Below are 23,254 nucleotides of genomic sequence, written 5' to 3'. Positions count from 1 at the left end.
CTAAGGGGAAAAAAAATCACACATTATCCTCCAGAACCAAAATACTAAGAGAAAAACATTCAGTATATTTTACCAATTTAAAAAAAAACAAAACAAAACAAAACAAAACTAGGCACCAGGTTATGACCTCATCTAAAATCTCAAATTCAAAGTATGAATTTTCTACAAAAAGCAAGGTTTCCTTGCTTTTTGTTCATTGCCCCCACTACAATCATCAATTTGACCCTATTATTTCAAATGCATGTGGGAAAAGGTGGCTTTTCAAATTAAATACACATTTAATGGCCATAAACTCCTATGGCCATTCACAGTACTAAGGACTGATTCAGGATTTTCAATTTCTATGGGGAAAAATTAAACTTCAGGTAGAAGACTAAAGAAAAGCACACAATTTCAAGTTCAAGGTCACCATTTGTATCAGTTTGCTAATGCTGGTTTTATTAGAAAATATTATTTATGAGCATTCCCTCCTTTGTATTTAATAATTTATGGTCTGCAGGCTCAAGGGGCTCCATCTTGTGGTTTAAAGGGCTCATATAAATCTGAACTCATCTGCTTCGCCTAAACAATGGAGTGCCATCTTTATTTGATGCACTAGAGCCAAAAGTTAACACCATTGTTTTTCACTTGACCTCACTGTTAACACTTCCAATTTGAAATGACTGAGATCTTTTGTAAGTTAAGACACACAAATAATAACCTACCATGGTTTTCTATAGTGTTTTAGCTTCTTTTTCCGATCCTTTCCCCTCTTCCTTGTGGTCTTCACTAGACACTGTTTTGTGTGACAGTACCTCCTCATAAGCCTGAGTCCCCTGACACCTTAGAGTCAATACAGCAAAAATGTTTGAAGACTGTTCTCTGGATTACACCTACAAGAGAAAAAGAAAAATAACTTTTCAAAAATGCTTATTCACAATTAGTTTGGTATCTGAGTGTGGAGCCTATAAACATGCTGTGGATTAAAAAGTATCAATCTTTATAAAGGAAAACTACCTCATTTCTAACAAAAGGCAAACATATCCTTTAAAGGTCTGGGCACAAGAAAGAGCCTAAGTGATATGGCCAGAAAAGTAACCCTCCTGAGTAGCCACAATGTGGCAGCTGGCTAACTCGCTCTCAGTGAGATAAATATATATTAACAAACACAGATTCAGTAAAAAAGTACCACCTTAAAAAGTTATACTGCTATTGAAATTAGTATTAGTCAGACCTATCCAAAAAGCAGATAAGACACCTGAAAATATAACATCACCACTGACTGTAACCATGAGGCTTTACCATTTGATACTGCCATCAGACAGACGGCACATGTTGGCAGGATGTTTCTTCTTTAATCATTTTTAGACCTAAAATTCAGAATGCTTTTTTGGCTCTGATCCCCTAACTCCTGAGACCCTACTCCCCCTCAACCTATTATACACTGTTATGTCAGATGCCTGCATATTCCCTAGATCTGACTTCATCACCCATGGATGACTATGGCCAGGATCCTAGTGTATCATCACCCCTTTGTTCCACCTTTGTTCCACCTTTATGAGATTTTATTCCAGATAGGGTAAAAGTAAATTCCTCTAGTCACTGATGAAATCCTTATATAAGACCAGCTACAAAAAAATAAAAAATAAAATAAAATAAAGTAAAAATAAAATAAAAATAAAAAACTAGAGAGTGACCATCAAAAGAACACATGCTTTAACTATGTAGGTATCAGGAGTGATTTACACACCACAGAATACATAAACTCGCAAAGAAACAGTTTCCTCCTCATTTCAGCATCTTTTCTTTAATTCCCTTTAAATAAGGAAATCCCCTTATTCTTTCTCTATAAGTTTCCTAACACGGTCTATACTCTCTTAAAGAAAAAAATCCTTTTTGAATTTTTGGGACCATGAAAGTTACAGGTATGACATTTAACTCTATCCAATATTGCAAATGAAAAAAAAAAGACCCATGATTATAGTCAAATGATACTCAGCTGTGACCTATATACAAAACTAATCATATCCTATAACCAACTTCCCTGACACTGGTTTAAAAAGTCACCTGAAATAAGCTAGTGAAGCTTGACTAAAACAAATGAGTTATGTAACTGAATTAATGGAACTTACTTTATTACACATATCACATCAAAGTAAAGAGGGATCATGAACACGCTACACCTCATAGGATCCTTTTATACAATAAAGATACAAACTAAAGCATGATCCCACAGTACGAGACATTGCAAAGATCCTTTGTCACTAAAATTATACCTTCTATAGAAAGATCATATCACACAATTTAATTTAGCCTTTGGTATTTCTCATTCCCAACCCTACTCCATTCTAGGGAATTAAACCATTCAGTAACTAGCTGCGAATCTAGTAGCCAAAAAGGATTGCTATATGTTCAGTTGAGGACTGAAAGTCCACAAATTTCACTCTGTAAAAAGGTAAAGGCAATAAAATAAATTATTTTAAGAAAGTAGCCTGAAAACAGAAAAAGCAGGAAGAATGCTAAGGAAAAGCTGATGTGGTGGAGAAACTGCACATGAGCGACATAAAAAGCACAGCACCTTTCAGTCATCTAGCACAGTGTAACCATCCCTACACATACACCAAGAAGCTCTGGGAACTTCCGAGTATCATAGTGAGGCAATTCATGATAGAAACAGTGTATCTCAGAATCCTATTTTTTGGTACTATAAAAGGAACTTTGAAATCACCTGGCCCAATTCCACCCACCTCCTCAGTTTAGAAAAGGACTACAATCAGAAATATTAAGGTCACAACTAGTCAGGGACAAGGCCTGGTCCAGAACCTAAATCATATCCCTAGGCTTTTCCCCCTACTGTATCAATCTGAGAAAAAAAGTTGAATTACATATGGTAGACTGTAAGCAGATAGGGAGAAACTGCAACACATTTTTAAAGAGTTTCTCTTTTTAAAAACGGTTAACTTAGTGGATAAAATTCTGGCCTTGAAATAAAAAAACAAAAAATAAATAAAAAATAAAAAGAGCCCTCAACTTTGCCATTTAATAGCTATGTGACCTTAGAAAATTATATGAATCAGAAAATCATTTAATTTCCTTGGGTCTTTGTTTCCTTTATCTATAAAATGAGAAAATATTCCACTGCTAATAGCTAACATTTAATGGAACTAATTCTGTACCAGACACTGTTCTAGGAGCTTTTCATATACTACCTCATCAATTATTGCCTCCATTTAACACAACAAGGCATCTAGAGCATAAAGAATATAACCTAATTAAAATCACAAAGCAAAAGTATACAGCAGAGCCAAGATTCAAGCCTAGACAGTATCTTTCAATAATATTTTTTTCTCTAAAGGCACTTACACTTATGTTACGGAATAAACTTTAGCTATTTCAAAAAATATGTAATTTCAAAGGCCATATAAAAGAACACAGGCTTTGGAGTCAGATAGGCTTAGAATCAAGTACAGGTATACCTTGTTTGATTGTGCTCTGCTTTACTGCTCTTCAAAGATGTCATGGGTTTTTTTTTTTTTTTACAGATTGAAGACAAGACCCTCCACCAACAGAGATTACAGCTCGCTTTACTGCAATCCTCACTTTCTTGTGGTGGTCTGGAACTGAACCCGCACTATCTCTGGTGTATGCCTGTTTCAGCAACTTTACCACTCCACTCATGAACCAGAGCTTTCTCCCCTGTGCAACAGGGTGACAGTGTCTACTTCAAACTAAATAAGACAGGTTATAAGAATACTGAAAAGCATCTGCCAAAAAGCATACACTTGATAAATGGCCTCAGGAGGGAAAAACCCTCAAATATCAAGTAAAATGTTTTGTTTATACATCAGGTGTGTGTACATTTCTCTGAAAAACAGAGTTTAGAAAAATATTAGCTGTGCTCTACTTATTAAGAGTATCCTATGGAGCAAGTGGATTTAAATGTACAGCCATGTGGTGTACATGTGTATCACCTTTTTTATCAATAAGACTTGTCTTAAACATTTTTTTTAATTTTTATTTTCCAATTAGAGTTGACAACAGACATTTTTTAAGTTTCAGGTTTATAAAAAAAAAAAAAAGTAGAAAGTAGAGAGAATCCCATGTTTCCTTTCTCCCCACCACACACATACCTTCCCCTATTACTATCTTGCATTAGTGTGGTACCTTTGTTACAACTGATGAACCAATGTTATTACAGTACTAACTAAAGTCTATAGTTTACTTTAGGACTCACTCTTTGGGTTATACATTCTATGGGTTTGGATAAACGTATAATTACATGCATCTACCATTACAGAATCATACAGAACAGTTTCACTGCCCTAAAAAAATCCCATGCTGCTCCACCTATTTACCCACCCTCTTCCAAATGCCATATAGTTAAAATCATACAGTATCTAGTCTTTTCAAATTGGCCTTTTACACTCAGCAATATGCATTTAAAATTCCTCCAGGTAATTTCTTTTTATCACTGAATAATATTCCACTGTGCGGATGTATCGAAGTTTGTTTCACTACTGAAAGACATTTTGGTTGCTTCCAAGCTTTGGCAATTATAAATAAAGCTGCTATTAACATTTGTGTGCAGGTTTTTGTGTGGACACAAATTTTCAACCCATATGGGTAAATACTAAGGAGCATGACCATGGGATCATTTGGTAAGACTATGTTTAGCTTTATAAGAAATTTCCATACTGTCTTTCATCCAAAGTGGCTGTATCATTTTACATTCCCACCCGCAATGAATGAGAGTTCCTGTTGCTCCACATTCTCATCATCATTTGGTCATGTCAAAGTTTTGGACTTTAGCCATTCTAATAGATGTGTAATGGCATCTCATTGTTGTTTTAATTTGAAACCCTCTGACCACATACGATATTAAGCATCTTTTCATATGTTTATCTGCATCTGTATATCTTCTTTAGTGAGGTGTCTATTTAGACCTTCTTCCCAGTTTTTAATTGGGTTATTTAGTTTCAAAAGTTCTTTGCATATTTTGGGTACCAGTCCTTTATCAGACATGTGTTTTGCAAAGATTTCTCTCTATCTCTGACTTGTCTTTTCATTCTCTTGATAGTGTCTTTTGTCTTCTGTAGAGGAGAAATTTTAGTTTTTAAGGAATTCCAAGTTATCGACTTTTTCCTTCATGGATCATACTTTTGGTGGTGTTGTATCTCTTTTTTAACTGACCTTTAAAGGTGAAAGGCTTTAGATGTCAGGATATCCAGACTGCAAAATTAGGTTTTTATATGTGTGAACATTAGATCCTTTTCCTAGGAGCAAATCTCAAAACTGAAGAATGGCTATGCCCTCTATACTCAAGCTATAAAACTTAGTTAAATATTTAGGAATTTTTCTAAAATACAATTGGGGGAAAATATTTTAAATTAAGGTAAAAAATTAACTTAATATACTTACTTTCTTGAGAGATTCCATGTCATGTTTTGCAAACAGTGTGATACAGAATTCAGGAAATTATTTACTCTCAAAATAGTAACGATAGGAAACTTTAAATTTTGTCAATACTAACATATGCAAGTTGTCCAAAAGAAGCTATATAAAATAAAATATCCAGGCTTTATTTCTCCATTATGAAAGAACAATCACATGTCCACTATATTAAAGAAAAACAAAATAAAATTAGAAAAAGACACCTCACTGATATCACAAGAGGCTCATTTTAAGATAAATTATGTGAGATTTACAAGTAACTACATACTTACTAATTATCTATCCTGTACCTGGTACTATGCTTAGTAGTCCGGGGGATACAAAGATGAATCAATTCAGACATACTAAGAGAAGAGCCAATACTACATACAAATTCAGTACTCCCCACAAATCCCTTCAAATAAATTAAACTTTCTCTACCCAGTGGCATTCAGTTTCTGTACAATACTAATGTGAAAAGAATTGAATTTTGGTGTTTTCCTCCAAAAATTTCCTTATATTTTCTATATAAAAGGGGCACACAGGGGAAGGCTCAACTGAAAAACCTATAGATTACACATACCTATGCCAAAATCCAGCTATTCATCCCTACCCCAAAACACCTACAATGATAGAAAAGCTCAATCCCACCATATCATCTAAAACCTTACAGCACTGGACTCCGGTCAAAAGGTTCTTTCTCGATTAACAGTTTAAACGAAGGTTATACAATGTCTGTAATCCTAACATAAAATGCATTGTACAAACCAGACAAGTGGAAGCAGAATGCTTTCTGAATACTTACTTTCAGGGAGCAAAACAGAAAGGATGTTATCAATGCCCAATCATAGAAAGTGGTAGCAAGAAAATACATCTCCTCACTGAAATAAAGGGACACTAGCCCTTCCTAATCTTTGATAGCTTTGTGACAGAACTGTATCAGGCATTTTGATGGTCAAAGAACCAATAATGCAATGCATCTCTACAAGTCTTTGTTGAGCACCTGTAATATGCCAGTCATTGTTCCAGGCACTTGGGATAAATCAGCGAACAAAACACAAGAATACCTACCCTTGTGGTTTAAGTCCAGTGGAGGAAAAACAACCAAAAAAAAATAGATATAAAAATATGTAAATTAAACAGCATGTTTGAAGGTGTAGAGTGATATGGAAGAGAGAGCTAGCAGGTGCCAACACAAGTACACTCACGTACTATACAGAGGGGGAAGGCAATTATAAAGAGATGGTCAGTGTGCACTAAGAAGGTATCACCTGGCAAAGATTTGATGTGGTGAGGGAGTCAGCCAAGTAGATATCTATGGAATGAGCATTCCTAGCAGGGGAAGGAAGACAGTGCCTGGTTACGTGGAAGAACAACACAGAGGCCAATGTGGTTGGATGGCTGGAGCAGGGTGAGGTCGGAAGAGAAGGACAGTGAGGACAGAGGGGTGGGAGCGAGGGGCCAGATCATAATAGGGCAGAGGTTGGCAACCTTTTTCTTTAAAGGATCAGACACTAAACACTTCAGGCTTTTCAAAGCATAAGGTCTCTACTATTCAGCTCTGCCTCCTTAGTGCAAATGTAGCCACAGACCATATAAGAACAAATGGGTGTGGCTGTGTTCCAATAAAACTTTACTTATGGGCACTGAAATTTCAATTTCATATAAATTCGTGTCACAAAATGTTAATATTTGATTTTTTTTAACCAATTAAAAATGTAAAAACCATTCTCAGCCCACATGTCATACAAAAATAGGCGGGCCATAATTGTCAACTAAAACAGGTCACTTTAAGGACTGGCTTTTACTTTGGGTAAGATGGGGAGGCCTTAAAGGGCTTTGAGCAGAGAAGCCACAATATTTTTAAAAGGTCACTATGATTTTTATGTTGAAATACATAGTAGAGAGAGCAAGGGTAGAAGGAAAGAGAGCACTTAGGAAGCTTAGTGATCTGATTCTGGATGCACTCTGAAGATGACACAATGTCCTAACAGAATGGATGTGCAGTGGGAGCAAACTGGAGGCCACAGGAGCGACTTCAAGGTTTTTTGGCCTGAGCAACTGAGTTCAGCAAAGTGAGGGGAGAGCAGGTTTTAGGATTAAGATCAGGAATTCTATTTTGGACACGTTGAATTTGAGATATTTATTAGGTATTCAAGTAGATAACTAGATAAGCCTATAGTTTAGAAGGGAGATCTGGATTAGAATATAAATTTGGTGCTTTTGGTGCTTTTTAGAATATAGGCAGCATGTAAAGCCACAAGACCACCAAGGGAGTAGGTGTACCAATGAATGGGAAAGGGCAGCGAAGGCACAACGACAGGCACACAAGGCGTGGCCTGAGAGGTAGGGAGAAAACTCATGAGGCAAGCTCTCTGAATTAAAAACAGGAAACGAGATACAGCATGAGAGTGGAAATCCTGAGTTTTGGTCTGCGTTTTCCTACTAAGGATGTTTATGATTCAAAGATACCTATATTTGGAAGTCTTGTATATTACTGTGTAGTTTTACTCATTTACATAAATTTATCCTCTGCTATACTAGTCTATCCCCATTTCATCCCATCTTTGGAGAAAACTTTACCTTGAGAACATCAAGTAAAAACCTTCAATGACTTCACTACCTTAAGCAACTGACATTCTGCTCAGATATTAAGTGTGGTACCAAGGTCTTCCATAATACAATGCTAATGTAATTTTCTCTGGCATTTCTCTGACCACAGTAGTTCCAACCGAAATGGGGAAAATGACTCTTCCTTGGAACACCTCACAATGTACTACTGCTAAGTTTTAAGTTTAACCTTTCGCTACAACCTCGACCATAATTTGTCATTGTTCTATTCATTAAATGTCCATTTCAAATCTACCCCTCCATGAAAGCTTTACCTAATACTTGACTTTAATATAATTTCTTCCTTCTTTGAGCCATTCAGCACTTTATCAACTTCCTTTATGACATTTCTATTACTCAGTTTTAGTTCTTTTTATCATAAGCTCCTTAATAAAATGACTTAATCTTTATCTCCAAAGCACCTAGTACAATGCCCTGCACTAGGAGAGGCTCAATAAAAATCTGAATTCAATTCTAAATTTATCTTTCTTTAGAGAGTGTCATAACTGCAGAATCTAAGAAGATTCATCTGAAAGGTCACCATCTCCTCCCATAAAATTCCATGGCAGTCATCATACAGGGACTTATAAGGAGTTTCTGACTTTTCCTCCATAAGCACAAATTCCATTATTTTGTTTGACTTATTTTATCCATCTTGGATTAATTCATTCTCTTCAGGCCTTTACTATTTAGCTTGCCAATACACATTCCCTTCTACTCCTGGCATTATTCTTAGTAATTTCAATAACAACATAAATGACCCTTTTAAAATTCTGCCCCCTCCATTCCTTATATTCCTTTCCTCCAATGTTCTCATATTCTTTCCTGCCTTGGACACCCACTCCTCACCAGGGCCCATAACCTATTAATCCTACTACTTTTCAGTCCCTCACCCTTTTCATGCCCTCACTTCTGTCCTTATCCAACTGAAATTACACAATCCATCATTTATCATCACTCATTCAAACCAGCATTTCCCTGTTACTTACTCCTGGAAAATTAACCATGGTTAAATTCAATTCTCTTAGCTACACCACACCAGTCACCCTGGACAACTGAATGAAGAAGGTGGCGGGAGGCAAGAATCACACAATTGTGCTAATTGATCTTTTCCCTAAATTCACGATCTAAACTCAAAAGGCCCAATAATCAATAGTTTTCAAATGGTGGCAGTACTTCAATCCTGGGGGATTTAAAAATGTGAGGTAGAGTTTTGTAGTTGTTACATGGTGGGTAATCTTGGCATCTGGTTCCCTGGGATGCTAAACATCCTGCAATGTCCAAGGAGTCCCATTGGAAAAAAAAACAAAAATAAATATTCATTCACTTTTCCATTTTCCTAATGATTATTTCACATCTTCTCCTAAGTCTTCAAACATCATCCTGCTTTCTATTTCTAACAAAATACCAACCGTGATGCATCTTTTCCCATACATTCTACATTTCTTCCTGTTATTATGAATAAATTGTCCCAACTCTTGTCTAATTCAAATCTCTCAGCTCGAATCCTTTGGCCTACTCCAGGAATCACTCCCTCCCCTCTCTCTCATCTAAGTTCCCACGACCTCCTTACAGCCTGATTCTCCGCCCCATTTAGAGCATACATAATTCTTTTGAGTTTCCATTTATTCTCCTCCCATTCTTTCTTAAATTTACCCCAATCAGCCTCTCACCCCAATACTCCATTGAAACAGCTCTTGTCAAGGTCCCCTGGGATTTCCATCGTGTTTAATGCTGTAAGCGATTCTCAATCCTCGTCTCAGTTGACCTCTCAGCAACAGGTGACATAGTTCAACTGCTCCCTACTTAAACATTTTACTTCCCTTGGCTTCTACCCAGTACACCACTCTCTTAGTTCCTGTACTGCATAAATTACTCTGCCATTTTCTTTCTTATCTCCACAACCTCTAAATGCTGAAGTACCTTTAGATACAAGTCCTCCCACTTAATCTCTTTACTATCTCACTGTGTTCCATCCACATTGGTAGCCTGGCTATTTCTCAAACAATTTACTCATACTCCCCTCACTTTGGAGCCTTTATACTTGTTAGTTTAACCCCAGATATCCATATAAATCCTTTTGTTACTTCTTCAGGTGTCTGCTCAAATGTCACCTAATCGTGATCCCATCCCTAATCATCCTATATAAAATAGCAACCCCTCCTCTAGCATACCTCTGATTTTGTTCTATTTCTCTCCATAGGATCTAACATGATATCTTTGCTTACTCTTTGTCTTATATACCTAGAACAATGCCTGGCACAAAGGAGAAACTCAAATGAATTTCTCAAAATATTTTCTTACATGTCACATTCAATGCTCACAACATCCCTGAAAAGTAGTGGGAAAGGAATAAGTGGTATAAATGTTTTTAATAATCTTTTAAAATATGAAAACACAAATATAACAAAGTTGTTAAGTGATTTGTCCATGATCACACATGGCAGACTATCTCTAGAACTGGGGTCGGGTCTCTAGCATCTTTTACAATTCACATCATTGTCTCCATAAGCAAATCAAAGAGCAGGTGTATTTTTAATTTTGCATAGTGATCTTTAAAAGCTCAACTTGAGATCTAGTCCTTTAAATTACAAACTGGAACTGGCACCTGAACTGTACATGCCTCAGTAGTATTTATTTTCTTTTCACTAAAAGGCTCTGTTAGAGGTCATCAGGCCATCTTTAGAATGTACAGATCTTGTGACAATTCTGATCAAAAGGAAAACAGGGTAATGTGACAAAAACCAGATAAGTATTCAAGGATTCTCTGTCCTCTGTGCCCACTGCAGCACACTTAACACCAAAGGGTAAACTAGCACCTTGGTAAACAAGCTTCAGAAGGTGTCTCTGGTTCTCAAAAGACTTTTTGTTGCCATTCTACAGAATAGAGCATGGCAAAGAAACCCTATCTGGAGATAGAATGGACACGATTATTTCTTTTACTTAAGTTTACAAAATGACCTCAGAACCTAAAACCTAGTTATAAACAAGCAATAATATTAAAAATCACCGATTTTAAAACAAGTCATTTTGTTTCACTTTGGCAAAATAAACAATAGGTATCGACTGCACAGAAAATGCATAAATTCACCAAGTATTACATCAATATAGAAAATTTTTCATATGCAACAGGGCTAAATATTAAGAAATATATTAGAGTCTTCAGTAATACAATAATTTAATTTCCAGACTCTTGCCAACGTTCATTCTCCCCTTTCTGGCATCCTCTGCCACAGTTGGAAACTGTGTATCTAGGTCAGAAAAGACAAATAGCTTTTCAGAATAGCTCAATATCTTTGGCACAAGTGTTGATATTATAATTCAACCCTTTCACAAACTCCTTTAAAAATATACCCTGATGAAATCACAAGATTAGTATTACTGATATTTATGAAAAGCCATTGGGAAAAAAACACAAGATTTAGAAAAGTGATAGAGGTAATGGCCTTAAAAACATGAGATAGGCATGACAATGTAATTAGCGCAAAAGTAATAGATTTAGGGTCAGAAGATTTGCATTCTAATTCCAGCTCTGCTACTAATGAGCTGGCCAATTTTCAACAAATCTCAAACTCTCTGAGCCTCAATTCCTTCATTTATAAAGCAAAATGGTTAGACTATACCTAGATTACTTTTTAGGTACTGCCTGTTTAAACATGAATCTATGATAAACCAAAAATCTTCATGTCCATTTTATGTAAAACATGTTAAATTTATTTCTTTAAAGTATGTTTTTACAATGTAATCATATTTTAAACACTGTAGCTAAAACTAAAAGCCAGATAATTGGGGAAATTTGAACACTGACTCTTTGATAACATAGAATTGCTTCTGGAGGATGATAATGAGTTTCTTTTGAGGGGTGTTCATATCTTTTAGAGAAACATACTAAATCATTTACAGATGAAATTATACAAAAATCTGGGGTTTTCTTTAAAATAATCTACTTGAGGGGATGAGGAAGAGTAAATAAGATTGACCATTCACTGATACTTATTGAAAATCGATGATAGGAGGTTCTCTGTACTTAACAGATGTTCTTTCTACTTGTACATATTTGATTATTTCCATAAGGTTAAAAAAAAAAAAAAAAGAACAAATTTACTGATAAGAATCTAACAAACCAACTTTCAATTTATCTGTAGTAAAATGAAATTTTCATATGTCATGTTTTCTTTAGGTGCATTCTCCTTTAGAGAATCCATTATGTAACTGTACAAAACCAAAGCAGGTAAAATTATAAAAGGATAAAAGCATCTTGGGGAACAATTTAGTAATAACTAATAGTCAAAGATGTGGATATGCTACAGGCAATAATATTATTTCTTGTTACATTATCTAGAGTAACTCCCAATACATAAACACAGTAAGACAAACAACACCAATGTGCACTACAGCACTGTTCATATTAACAAAATACTGGAAGCCTAAATGTCCATCAACAAGAGAATAGAGATATAAATTGTGCAGTTAATGAACTATAGTAATACATTCCATTTTGTCTAAACTCAAAATAATGTTGAGTGAAAAAGCTAGGTGCAGAATAATATGTGCAGAGTGATGCTGTTTTTATAAGTTTAAAAATACAAAAAGATGTTACATAAAATTTATAGATACACACATACTTTTAGGATAAAAACATCTAAGGCAATGACAAAAAGTTCAGGAGTGGTTATCACCGGGGAAAGAATATGACAGATCAGGGAGGGATACACACAGGGTCCATATCTGAACTACAGTTTCTTAGGGAAAAAAAATCTGAACCCAATTTGGCAAAACAGTAGCATGTGAAAAAACTGTGTGTGGTGAGTATAAAGCTATTTATTGTATTCTATTTTGTCTATATGCCTGAAACACTTTATAATTTCAAAGTACATTTCAAATTATGTCCACAAGTGTAAATATTCAGAAACAAAAGGAACCTTGGTCCTCTTAAGCAGCAAACTACTTTAGCCCTGGTCTGAGCCTTCAGAGATTAGCAAATTTTCTGATGTAAACTAAATATTGATATCGGATAGAAGACACGAGAAAGTTTCCCCATCAAAGACAACTGTAAAGTTTTTTGTTCTTAAGTAGAATGAGACATAGAATCATCCAAAGATGTTCAAAACGTTAAGAGTGCAAGCTAAAGTCACTGTCACTGTTATGAAGGTCCCAAACCACTGCAGGAGGTAATACTGTCCAGAAACATCCTAATTTTAAGTAAAAAGTCAAGTAATACTTTTGTTAGGGCAGGTCTATGGAAAGCCCAAGATGTTTCTCGAGTCTCTCTAACCTGGCAGAACTCAACCTCCAAAATGTCTCTCCTGCAGATTTTGTCAAGATTTGACTATAGGCTTTGTGATGGGAAAGTCTAGAGAAGGCTTTACTTGAGAGAAGTCAGATGGTTTTTTCTTAAAGGGCCAAAGAGTAAACACTGGAGCCTTGCAGGCCCTAAGTCTCTGCAGCAACTAATGAACTTCAACATTACGGGATGAAAGCAGCTAGACAATACGTAAACGAATGGGTATGGATGTGTTTTAATAAAACTTGAAAGACATAGTTTGCCAATCCCTGCTTTAACTCATGGTCTTTCTAGTGTTTCACTCAGATGCTAGGGATGTCGATCAGGTCTCTCAATTCTGGCTCTGGCAGAACTCCAATATCCTCCAGCTATACAACCTCCAGTTCATTCCCACGCCTGGGATAGCCACTCTAATAAACCTCCTAGTCTTTCTCCTTCATGGACAGCCCAACCCTCTGCCACGAATGAGTAGGGGCCCAAACACAGACATCTGGAAACCCCTCCTACACAATTTCCTCTTCACCGGTGTTCTACCCAGAAGCTTCTAGCTATTTTTGCTATCCCAAAATTTGAGCTCAGCACAGTTAGGCCACCATGCTCTGCTTGGGACTGCATATCAAGAAATTGTTCCCAGACAGAAAGCACAGGCATTCATAGGGTTCATCTCATGAATTGTGAGATCACAGGCCTCTTGCCCAAAGCCTGAAAGAACTGCCTTGTATGGTTTTCTATGGCAGAACCAGTTACTCCTTTGTAGCCAGAAACAGAATAACAGTCAATAAACATTCTAGTTTCTACTATATATCAAGACCTCTGCTAGGGCATAGATAATCTGAAGCTATGGTATAATCCAAAGGACAGGATGGTGAGAATAGCCAGCCAGCTAGCCAGTCATCCAATAAATACTTACTGAGGCATCTTATTGTACCAGTTAAGTCCTGACTTTGTCTTTGAGCCTCAGCATTAGCTCAGCCTAAAGTAGGACTATAATCTGCCCTGTATATCACATAGGTTTCAGGTAAGGATTAAAGTTGAGAAAATGTACATAAAAACACCTGAGAAAGCACTACATAAATCCAAGTTATTTTGTGATGGCTATAATCACACCCTTATCAAGCAGAAACCACATGTAAAAGGGTGGCTGTGAAGGAACATGGTGCATGTGCGTGCTATGCACTCTGGAGGGTAGGGGGATTCCAGAATTCAAATCTGCTAGAGGACAGACTGCATATATAGAAGTGGTAGGAGATATGGGTAACTGCCAAACAAATGCTGATGATAAGATGAATGAATAGCAGAATAGCATTTAAGTGAAGTACTTTTTTCAAATTTAAAATCAGCATATAAAAAAATAATTTTTGAAAATGTTTTCTTACAGAACACGTTAATACAAATTTCTTTAGGTTAAACATATATATGGCTTTAATCCAACTATTTTAAAGTTCGAGACTAGAAAAATTTCTAATATAAATAACATCCGCGAATATTTGTCTAAATGGATCACAAAGCTCATGACCATTTTCTCACCAATAGCCATATAAACAAACAAACAAACAAATAAATAAATCAGTCCGTCCGTCCGTCCGTCCATCCAGGGAAAGAGTAAATCACTCAAGAAACCTACAGGCTGGTAAGAGTTTAGGGAAAAGTCATGCTAGTAGACCAGTGAACCTTACCTTAGGTACCTGAGTTTAAAGCACAAATGTGCTTTTAACAAAGACGTATTGGGGTTGGAGAAGAGTGATGAGTAGTTATATACAGTGGTATGTTCTAAAATACTTCTCATTCTGCTTTCATTTTCTTAAACTATCCTCTCTTCCTTCCTTTTCATCCTACCACTGCAATCTCAGGCCTTTAAATAAATGTCAGCTGTAATGTTAACAGACATTGGCATATAAAATGAGAAAAAGCAACAATTCCTTAAAAACACAAATGATAACTATAAAATAAAATATATTTCAGTATACTAAAATCAAAAACATTTAGTCTTCAAAAAACACCCTGAAGAATGCAGAAAGGCAAGTTATAAACTGAAAAGATTTTTGGAATACATGCATCCAAAAGTATCAAAAATACATAAGGATGACTTAAAATCTAAAAAAACAAACAAACAAAAAAAAGCAAAGCAATCCAAGAGGGGAAAAAAGGCATAAATCAGCATTTCACAGGGTGGGGGAAAAAAGGTCAATAAAAATATGAAAAAACATTAATATCAAGAGTTATCAGAAAAATACAATAAAATGAAATATCATTTTACATCCAATTAAGCTGAAAAAAATTTGGTCTGACAACACCAAGTGTTCGAAAGATATGGATCCACAATGTCTTTTATAGATTAATGTTGGGGAAAAAAAATATTTGGCATAATTTCCACAAAGTGAATAATCCCATATTCTATTACCCAGAGATTTTACTCCTAAGTATATATGAAGAGAAACATAAACGTGTACAAAGACATGTATATTAGACTGTTCACAGCAAACTGTTCACAATAGCAAAAACCTGGAAAACATGTAAAATGTCCATTCTCAGGAAAATGAATAAACTATGCTATATTAATATAATGGATTATTAATCAGTAAACTGAAGAAACTACAATTACATGCAACAATATGGATAAATAATAGCAATAAAATATTATGTAAAAGTACTAAGTCCTAAATGATAACATATAGAATATTTTTTGTAAAATTAAAACCGAAATTAAAAAATATACTTTCTAAAAATCCATAAAGATATGATAACACTATACAAAAACAGAAAGCAAGGGAATAATGATCACAGAATTCAGGCTGAATTCGGGCTGCAGACTGAAGACAGGGTGATAGGATGGCTGGGGGACCTGTGAAGTCAGATGTAGGTTATCAAGGACCTACCTACCTTTGGTTCTGAGAGTGGGTTCACGGGGGCTTATTAACATTTTAAAATTAAATAAAAGTTGGCTACACATGGGCCAATAAGATTATGTTATAAACAAAAATTATGGCTAATTCATTATCCAATTCTATACACATTACATTCAATTTGTTAAAAAGCGTCTTAGCCTATGTTAAATTTTTTACTAAATTGAGTTTTGGTCTTCCTGGAGAATATTTTTTTTATGTCAAATCTAATCGACTATAAACAACTGTTATATTATTTTCCTAATGTGGGTAACATAAAAAAATACAAATTGCTGATACAGTATCTTAAATGTTATTATGTTGGAATGTAAGTCACATACTGTGATTTACCTCATGGTATACCTACTACAACACTATTCATGAAACTGCAACTTAATAAGTACTCTTAGCTTGCTACATAATAGAAAGCAAACAGAAACTTCCATGACCCAAAGAAAATATCCTTCCTTTTTACAAGATGATTTGTTTCTCACCTGACCCTTAAACTAGAAGAGTCCTTTTACTCATAAGTGACACTTTAAAGTCAACCTCAGTATTTTTGCCCAAACTTCTGTTCAAAAAAGAACAAGTAAAACGCAAAACTTCTTCCGTAATGCCGATTTTCTTATTGGAAAACTTAAAATTAGGGTTTTCGTAACAACTAACTCAACCACTTAATAAATAAATGCCTATGGTATATACAAAACACTTCAGGAAAAATAACTGTAAAAACAATTTGCTATACTCAATTTCTGCATTTTATATATACCAATTAATATGGTATATATAAAAATATATATTCACCTACTTCCGACAGAGGTTCATGAGGAAAACAATATAGTATAAATAACTCATAAACACACATGAAGAATGATTATATGTAAAAAGGGTCCCCTTGTCTGAATTTCCAGTGGGAAACAAATTTCACACTTCTGAAATGATGTATTTATTAGCTAGAAACCTTTAAATTGTCCAACCATCTGGACAATTTCTCACCCTTCTCACCTTTCTCACCCCAAAAAATGAGTGAGAGAAACAGGGGAAAGAAATAATAAGAAAAATGGATTCAATTATTTGTGTTATTATTTATCTGTCGAACACTCTCAGATCTCCTATATTTTCCCAAGTCAGAGACTTCACATCAACCGTCCAGAATATTACCCTCAAATAAGCAGAATAAGAAAATTAAAGGCAGTATAGAATTAGGAATATTTCCTATTTGTATTATCACTAAACAGATAAGACACCAATTAGTGAATGAACTTGTATCTTAATACACATACCCCTACATTATACAAAGCAATTCTTATAAAGCATTTACACGAAGTAAATTCAGCATCACAGACAATCCTGTGTAGTTCAAAGTCTCAACATCTGACAGATAGAAGAACAAACTCAACTCTTATAAAATCACTCAATTAGTAAGTGGTAGCAATTACATGTGAACTCAGGTCTGCTGACAGACTCCTATTCACAGAAAACCAAAGAAAAAAAAATTGAAGTCAGGGGACCAGGGCTATAATTGTATCATTAGAATGGCCACTAACAGCCATTCCCCTGAACTTGTGGATTCTGCATCCTGAAAAATAATATCTTCTACCCTATGTGCTTCGCAAGGCTACTGTAAGAATCAACTAACAGTCATGAAGTATTTTGACAAGTACAGTGTTAGATAAATGGGGAGAGATTAGTCTTCCAACATAACAAATGATAGCTGAGTCCTGAACTCAAGGGACAGCAATACAATACCACAATCTTGTGACTGTTATTTTTTCAGCCTACAAAAAATTCTGCAATTCAAAAAGAATTCTAAATCTCGATTATTCAATGTGTGATTCATAAATGGAAAAATAAAACCACTGGGTTCACTTAATCGAAACGTGAGAGTTTATAAGACAGAAGAAGAGAACAGACTAAATTCTCTCTGCCTGAAAAGGCGTCTCCGCCAACCCCTACCAGTGATAATGATGCCACGGTAATGACGGCAAGTGCCTGCAGTATGGCAAGCGCTCAGCTAAGTATTTTACATGCACTACTCCATATCCTCAAAAGTCCTTTGTAGGAGAAACAAGTATATCAATTTTACAAAGAAAACAATAGCCTAGAGGAGTGGAGTAACTTATCTGAAATAAGCATCTAGTTAGTGGACGAAGCAGGATTCGCACTAGACCACCTATCTATAGAGCTGGAGCTCTTCGTAACTCACTGCTGTAAAGAAAACCCACCCACCCAAATGCTACCTCTCAGGAAGCCTTCCTTCATGCCAACCCAAGTGTAAAACTAATTCTCCCTTCGAAGCACCATTTCATGTCCTCTCTGGTGACACCTCTCCCTACCTCCTACCTATGTTATGCAGTATGAACAAACATGAAAATCTATTAACATTATTATGAATGCATACATGCAGATACACATACATACACATACTTATACACACATATATGTACAAAAGTGCAAGCATATAACTTATCTGAGTCTTGGGTTCCTCATCCCTAAGGAATCATCTACTTCAACAAGACTTGTTTTGAAACCAAACAAGAATGTCTTTAAAGTGCTTAAAGAAACATTATTTGCCCAAAACCACAGAGCCAAGATATGAATTCAGGTTTAATAACCTACGTAACTAAGCCAGCCACTTGACTCCAAAGCCCAGTACCATATATATAGCTCATCTGGCCTCTCAGATCTCAATTCTTAAGGTTGAAGTGGATTAGGGTCCAGAACCATGTCAATTCCGTTAATACATATTTATTGTAACAAAATTATAAAAGCTGAATAAATTCACTGTTGGTAATATTCTATAATTCCATGAGAGAGAATGCCATTAGCTTCCTTGTGAGATTCCAGACTCTGGTCCTTCCAGGGCACAAAGTTAAGGTCTACTCCCCAACCCCCACTGCCATCCCCAATAATGGTAAGAAAGGAAGAAATCTGATTTCACACCTTTTCTGGAAATTAGATTCAAGCAGGAGAACAGGTCATACATAAGATGCTTAACCCTTGAAATGACATTTTCCAAATACCATCCTTAACTTAAATGCTCTACTCTGACCACACACTCAGCTTAGACAGCGCCTCCCCTGACCTCTACACCTCCTCAACCCTTCGCCCAGCTTGAACTGAATTTAATGAGCCCTCCCATATGCTCCCACTGCACTAGTTGGCTTCATGTTTCAGCACTTACTAGTGCTACAGCCACATACTATTCCTTGAAGATATTGTTTTGTTCTCTGCTATATTCCTAATATATACCACAGTGCCTGGATGGTAAGCACTCAAATATTTAACAAATGAATAAATAAATGAATAAACGACTGATGACCCAATTAGGACTCTGTCTTGGTACTTCCGGTGGGATGTATGAGCAGCTCCTCATCATTCTCCATAGCTGTACACAGCTAGATTCATAACAGTCTTGCCATAGAGCCATCTCTCTACCAGGCTCTAGGCAAGGTGCTATGACCACAGCTACTGTGCACCTTTTGATTACCCATGTTCCACAGCGGGTACATGACACTTTAATCCCCTAATTTAATATTTACATCAACCCTACAAAGTAAATAGTTTATGACCAGTCTCCATTTTAAGATTGAGAAACTGAGGCTCAGATGGTTAAGTAACTTATCCAAAGGTACCATAAGAGCAAATCTATAATTTGAACCCAAGTCTGTTAGGTGCCAAAACCTGTGTGCTATACTAAAGAGTCTTCAAGTAAAAGATACCTGCCTATCGGCTTCATAAGGTGGTCTTAATCAACTAAAAACTGAGCTAAGGGGTCAGGAAGAGACAATCATCCAATAACTCAAAATGTGAGGTTAGGCTTTCCATTCAGTATTACATACCACTATAAACTCAACACAGAAGATAAAAGGAACTTCAAGAATCAAAACTGCCGTAAAGAATAAAAGTTATACAATCCTAAATGATATTGTTGTGAGAAAATTTAAGTTATTATGAGAAGTTGGCCTTTTTCAAAACAGTTATTCAAAATGATGGAGTAGAAGAATAAAATGACCATCTGTTAACAGGGTGGTTAAAGGTTAGAAAAGCAGACCAGAAAGAAGGGATGAGAGAAAAAAGTCTCATTCCAAGAATAACAGACCTTATGCAAAATTACTCCCTCGCCAATACATGAGAAACACACGGCATATGGAAAATAGGAAAAATGTGACAGTATCTACAGGAATTCTTTTTTTAAAAAGTTGCCAATTAAAACAAAAAGGTTCAAATCATTAGTGATTAGACCACAGAATATCTGAAATAAAACTGAAGCAACGGCACCATGTGTTTAGTTCCTCTAGATTTACTACAGCACATGCACTGAAAGGCAATTTCTCTAGTGAAATCATTCCAACTACAATGCATACCTACATGATTTTTAATAAAGTCACTAGATAAAGTTAAACTTCACTTAAAGTTACAATTAGCTACTTGTTAGGTTATTGTCACTAAAGTATCTGATTTAATGCTATTCTAACTGTTCTAACTTTAAAAGAAATATATAAGTGGTGTCCATTCTTATTTCTCATTCTCCTTTATGACAATATTTAAAGACACTGGCATTTTAATATTCCAAATCCACACTGCTTCTCTGACACGTTTGCTTTTCAACTTCTGAAAGATTAATGAGACTTCACTTAAATGCATTTCTAGCCTGTCAATCCTGATGTTTCAATGGCTTTATACAATTTCCCTTGGAATAAAATTCTAACAGAGAAAACAGTTTTTTATTCTTTATACTTATGGCGGACGCTTAATTAGCATCCTCAGGTTACACACAATTTCCTGAAGAAACCAAATTAAAGAGAGCCCAGAGATAATGTTTCTAAATTTGGCAAACGGCACAATTCCTACAACTTTCCTCTGGCATATTTACAGCTCCCTTCTATGATACACTATTTCATTTAACTAACTTACCTCATTCCTTCTTTTCTAACCACAGACTTTTAACATAGTGTTCTCTTCACTATTATTTTATTGATAAAATGAATTAACTGAGGAGGAGATTAGGAATGATATATAATATGTAATCATAAAAATGGTACAATAGGGAAATAACCTAAGTGAATTATATAGCTTGTCTATACATTAATACAACTTTAAAGATTTTACAATCCCTATACCTAGGTGCAAAGGAATGAAAATATAATTTAGTCAATAATATTTATCCTATACACATTTTATTAATGACCAGAATTGATTATCCATGTGTCAGGCATTAGTTACTAACATACATGCTCTCATTTAATAATAACAACGATCATAATATAATGATATCTAACATATAAATTGTGCTTACCATGTTCCAGGCACTATTCTAAGTACACCGCACATGTCAATGTATTTAATCCTCACCTTTAATCCCCTATGAAGTGCAATTATTTTAAATTCATAAATAAGGCTTTGAAAAAGCTCTTAGTCATAGTATAAGTGAAGAAGTGACAAAGCCATAATTGAAATTTAAGTTGCAATATGGAGTCAAGCCAAACTCTTACCCTCTAAGTAATACTTTCCACTTTCGCTGTTATCACTCCACCCCCAAACAACTCTTCAAGGACTCTCTGGGACCTAAAAGATAGAGAAGTGGAATTTATGGTTCCTATTGAGGTACCACGTCACATATAATCTTATGTCCAACAATATTTATAAACTTCAGCTAGAGCTCAGTCAACCTTGCTGCCATCTCCCAAACCCCTCATTCAGTACGCCATGCCTTTTTTCACATTATGTCTCCTAAAACAGCCTCTACAATCTCCACCCTCAAATTCTCCCCAGAGTTCAAAGTTCCGCCTCCTTCACAAGACATTCTCTGACACTTCCAGCCAACTGTGAAATTCCCTTTGCATAAACTCAGTAATTACTGCGAGCTATGACCATTTTTGTTATTAAGCATATACTGCCTCATATTGCAACTTGAATTATTTTGGCATGCTTTTCTCCAAACTATAAAAAAGGTCAGGATGGTGCCTCAAAATCCGGTACCCACCTTCGTCCACAGCACAGTGTTATACATATAACAGGCGCTTCATAAATATTGTTGAACAGATGAATATGTACTTTTACTTAGTGAGACAGAGTAAGGCAAAGTATTTTGACAAAGTATAGGTGCTGATGTCAATAAACCTGAATTTTAATCTACCACTTGCTACCTGTTTGACAATGACAAGTTGTCCTGAGTTTCTATTCTCTTCTTTACAAAAATAAAACCTCTACCTCACTGAGTTGTTATAAAATTTAAATGAGATTACCTTCAAAGGAGAGACAACTGACAGTTCTCAATATTTACAACGGAAGCCAGAAAACAGAGGAATGGTACCTTCAATGTGCTTAAAGAAAATAAATGCCAATTACAGAATTCTAAATCCAGGGATTATATCCTTTGAAAATAAATGCACTTTCAGAAAAACAAAATTTGAGTTTGCCACCAGCAAACTGTACTAAAAGAATTTCTAAAGGTTATTCTAAATTAAATTTAGACCTGTACTAAAAGAAATTCTAATGGCTGTTCTTCAAGCAGAAAAAATTATATAAAAGAGATCCAGACAGGAAAATAAAGAGATAAATATATGGGTACATCCAAATGAATATTAATGGTTATTACATTATATAAAATAAAATATTGAGTTATGGGGTTTAAATGCACAGAAAAGTATGCAACTATAACAACATATAAGTTGAGATGAGGGTAAAGATGCATATATTGTCAGGATAAAGGGTAATGGTATCAATTAACGATAGATTCTAATAAGTCAAAGATGTATTGATTGAATTTTTTAAGAAAACCACGAAAAGAACTGAAAAAGGCTGTAGAAATTCCCAAGTAATTAAGAGGTGGGCAGATGACTTAGGAGAAAATGATGCATGAAAAAATACACTGGCACAATGCGACATCCTTTCAGGGTGGGAAACAGCAACTTTGCAAAGATGAAGAAACCAAGACTTGGTGGGGTTAAGTTGACTCTCAAGTTGGGCGGGGCCAGGTGTTGAAAGCAGGTCTGTCTAGTTCCAAAACGTGTATTTCCATGATGTCATGTTCTTGGTGGAGAAAGCAAAATGATCAAGTGACAAT

The 23,254-nt window shown here is 35.5% G+C and overlaps 1 protein-coding gene across 11 annotated transcripts in view; it reads right to left on the bottom strand.

The window, feature by feature from the left end:
* LOC107506660 (spermatid perinuclear RNA binding protein) overlaps positions 1-23,254 on the bottom strand; it is a 125,878-nt gene that overhangs the window by 65,773 nt on the left and 36,851 nt on the right. For 3 of the 11 annotated variants that reach the window (XM_036217815.1, XM_036217816.1, XM_016137443.2), the window contains exons 2-3: positions 21,681-21,753; positions 705-872 (exon numbers count right to left, since the gene is read on the bottom strand). In XM_036217815.1, coding sequence (XP_036073708.1) covers positions 705-707 — 3 coding nt within the window. In that variant the 5' untranslated portion in view covers positions 708-872; positions 21,681-21,753. Of the gene's footprint in view, positions 1-704; positions 873-5,397; positions 7,046-21,680; positions 22,656-23,254 lie in introns of those variants that run through there. The other 8 variants (XM_036217817.1, XM_036217818.1, XM_016137444.2 and 5 more) reach the window with 5 other exon arrangements.

This window comes from Rousettus aegyptiacus, unplaced genomic scaffold (genome assembly GCF_014176215.1).
Source record: "Rousettus aegyptiacus isolate mRouAeg1 unplaced genomic scaffold, mRouAeg1.p scaffold_m13_p_3, whole genome shotgun sequence".
NCBI classification, from domain to species: domain Eukaryota; kingdom Metazoa; phylum Chordata; class Mammalia; order Chiroptera; family Pteropodidae; genus Rousettus; species Rousettus aegyptiacus.
This window is presented reverse-complemented; position numbering and strand designations above follow the sequence as displayed.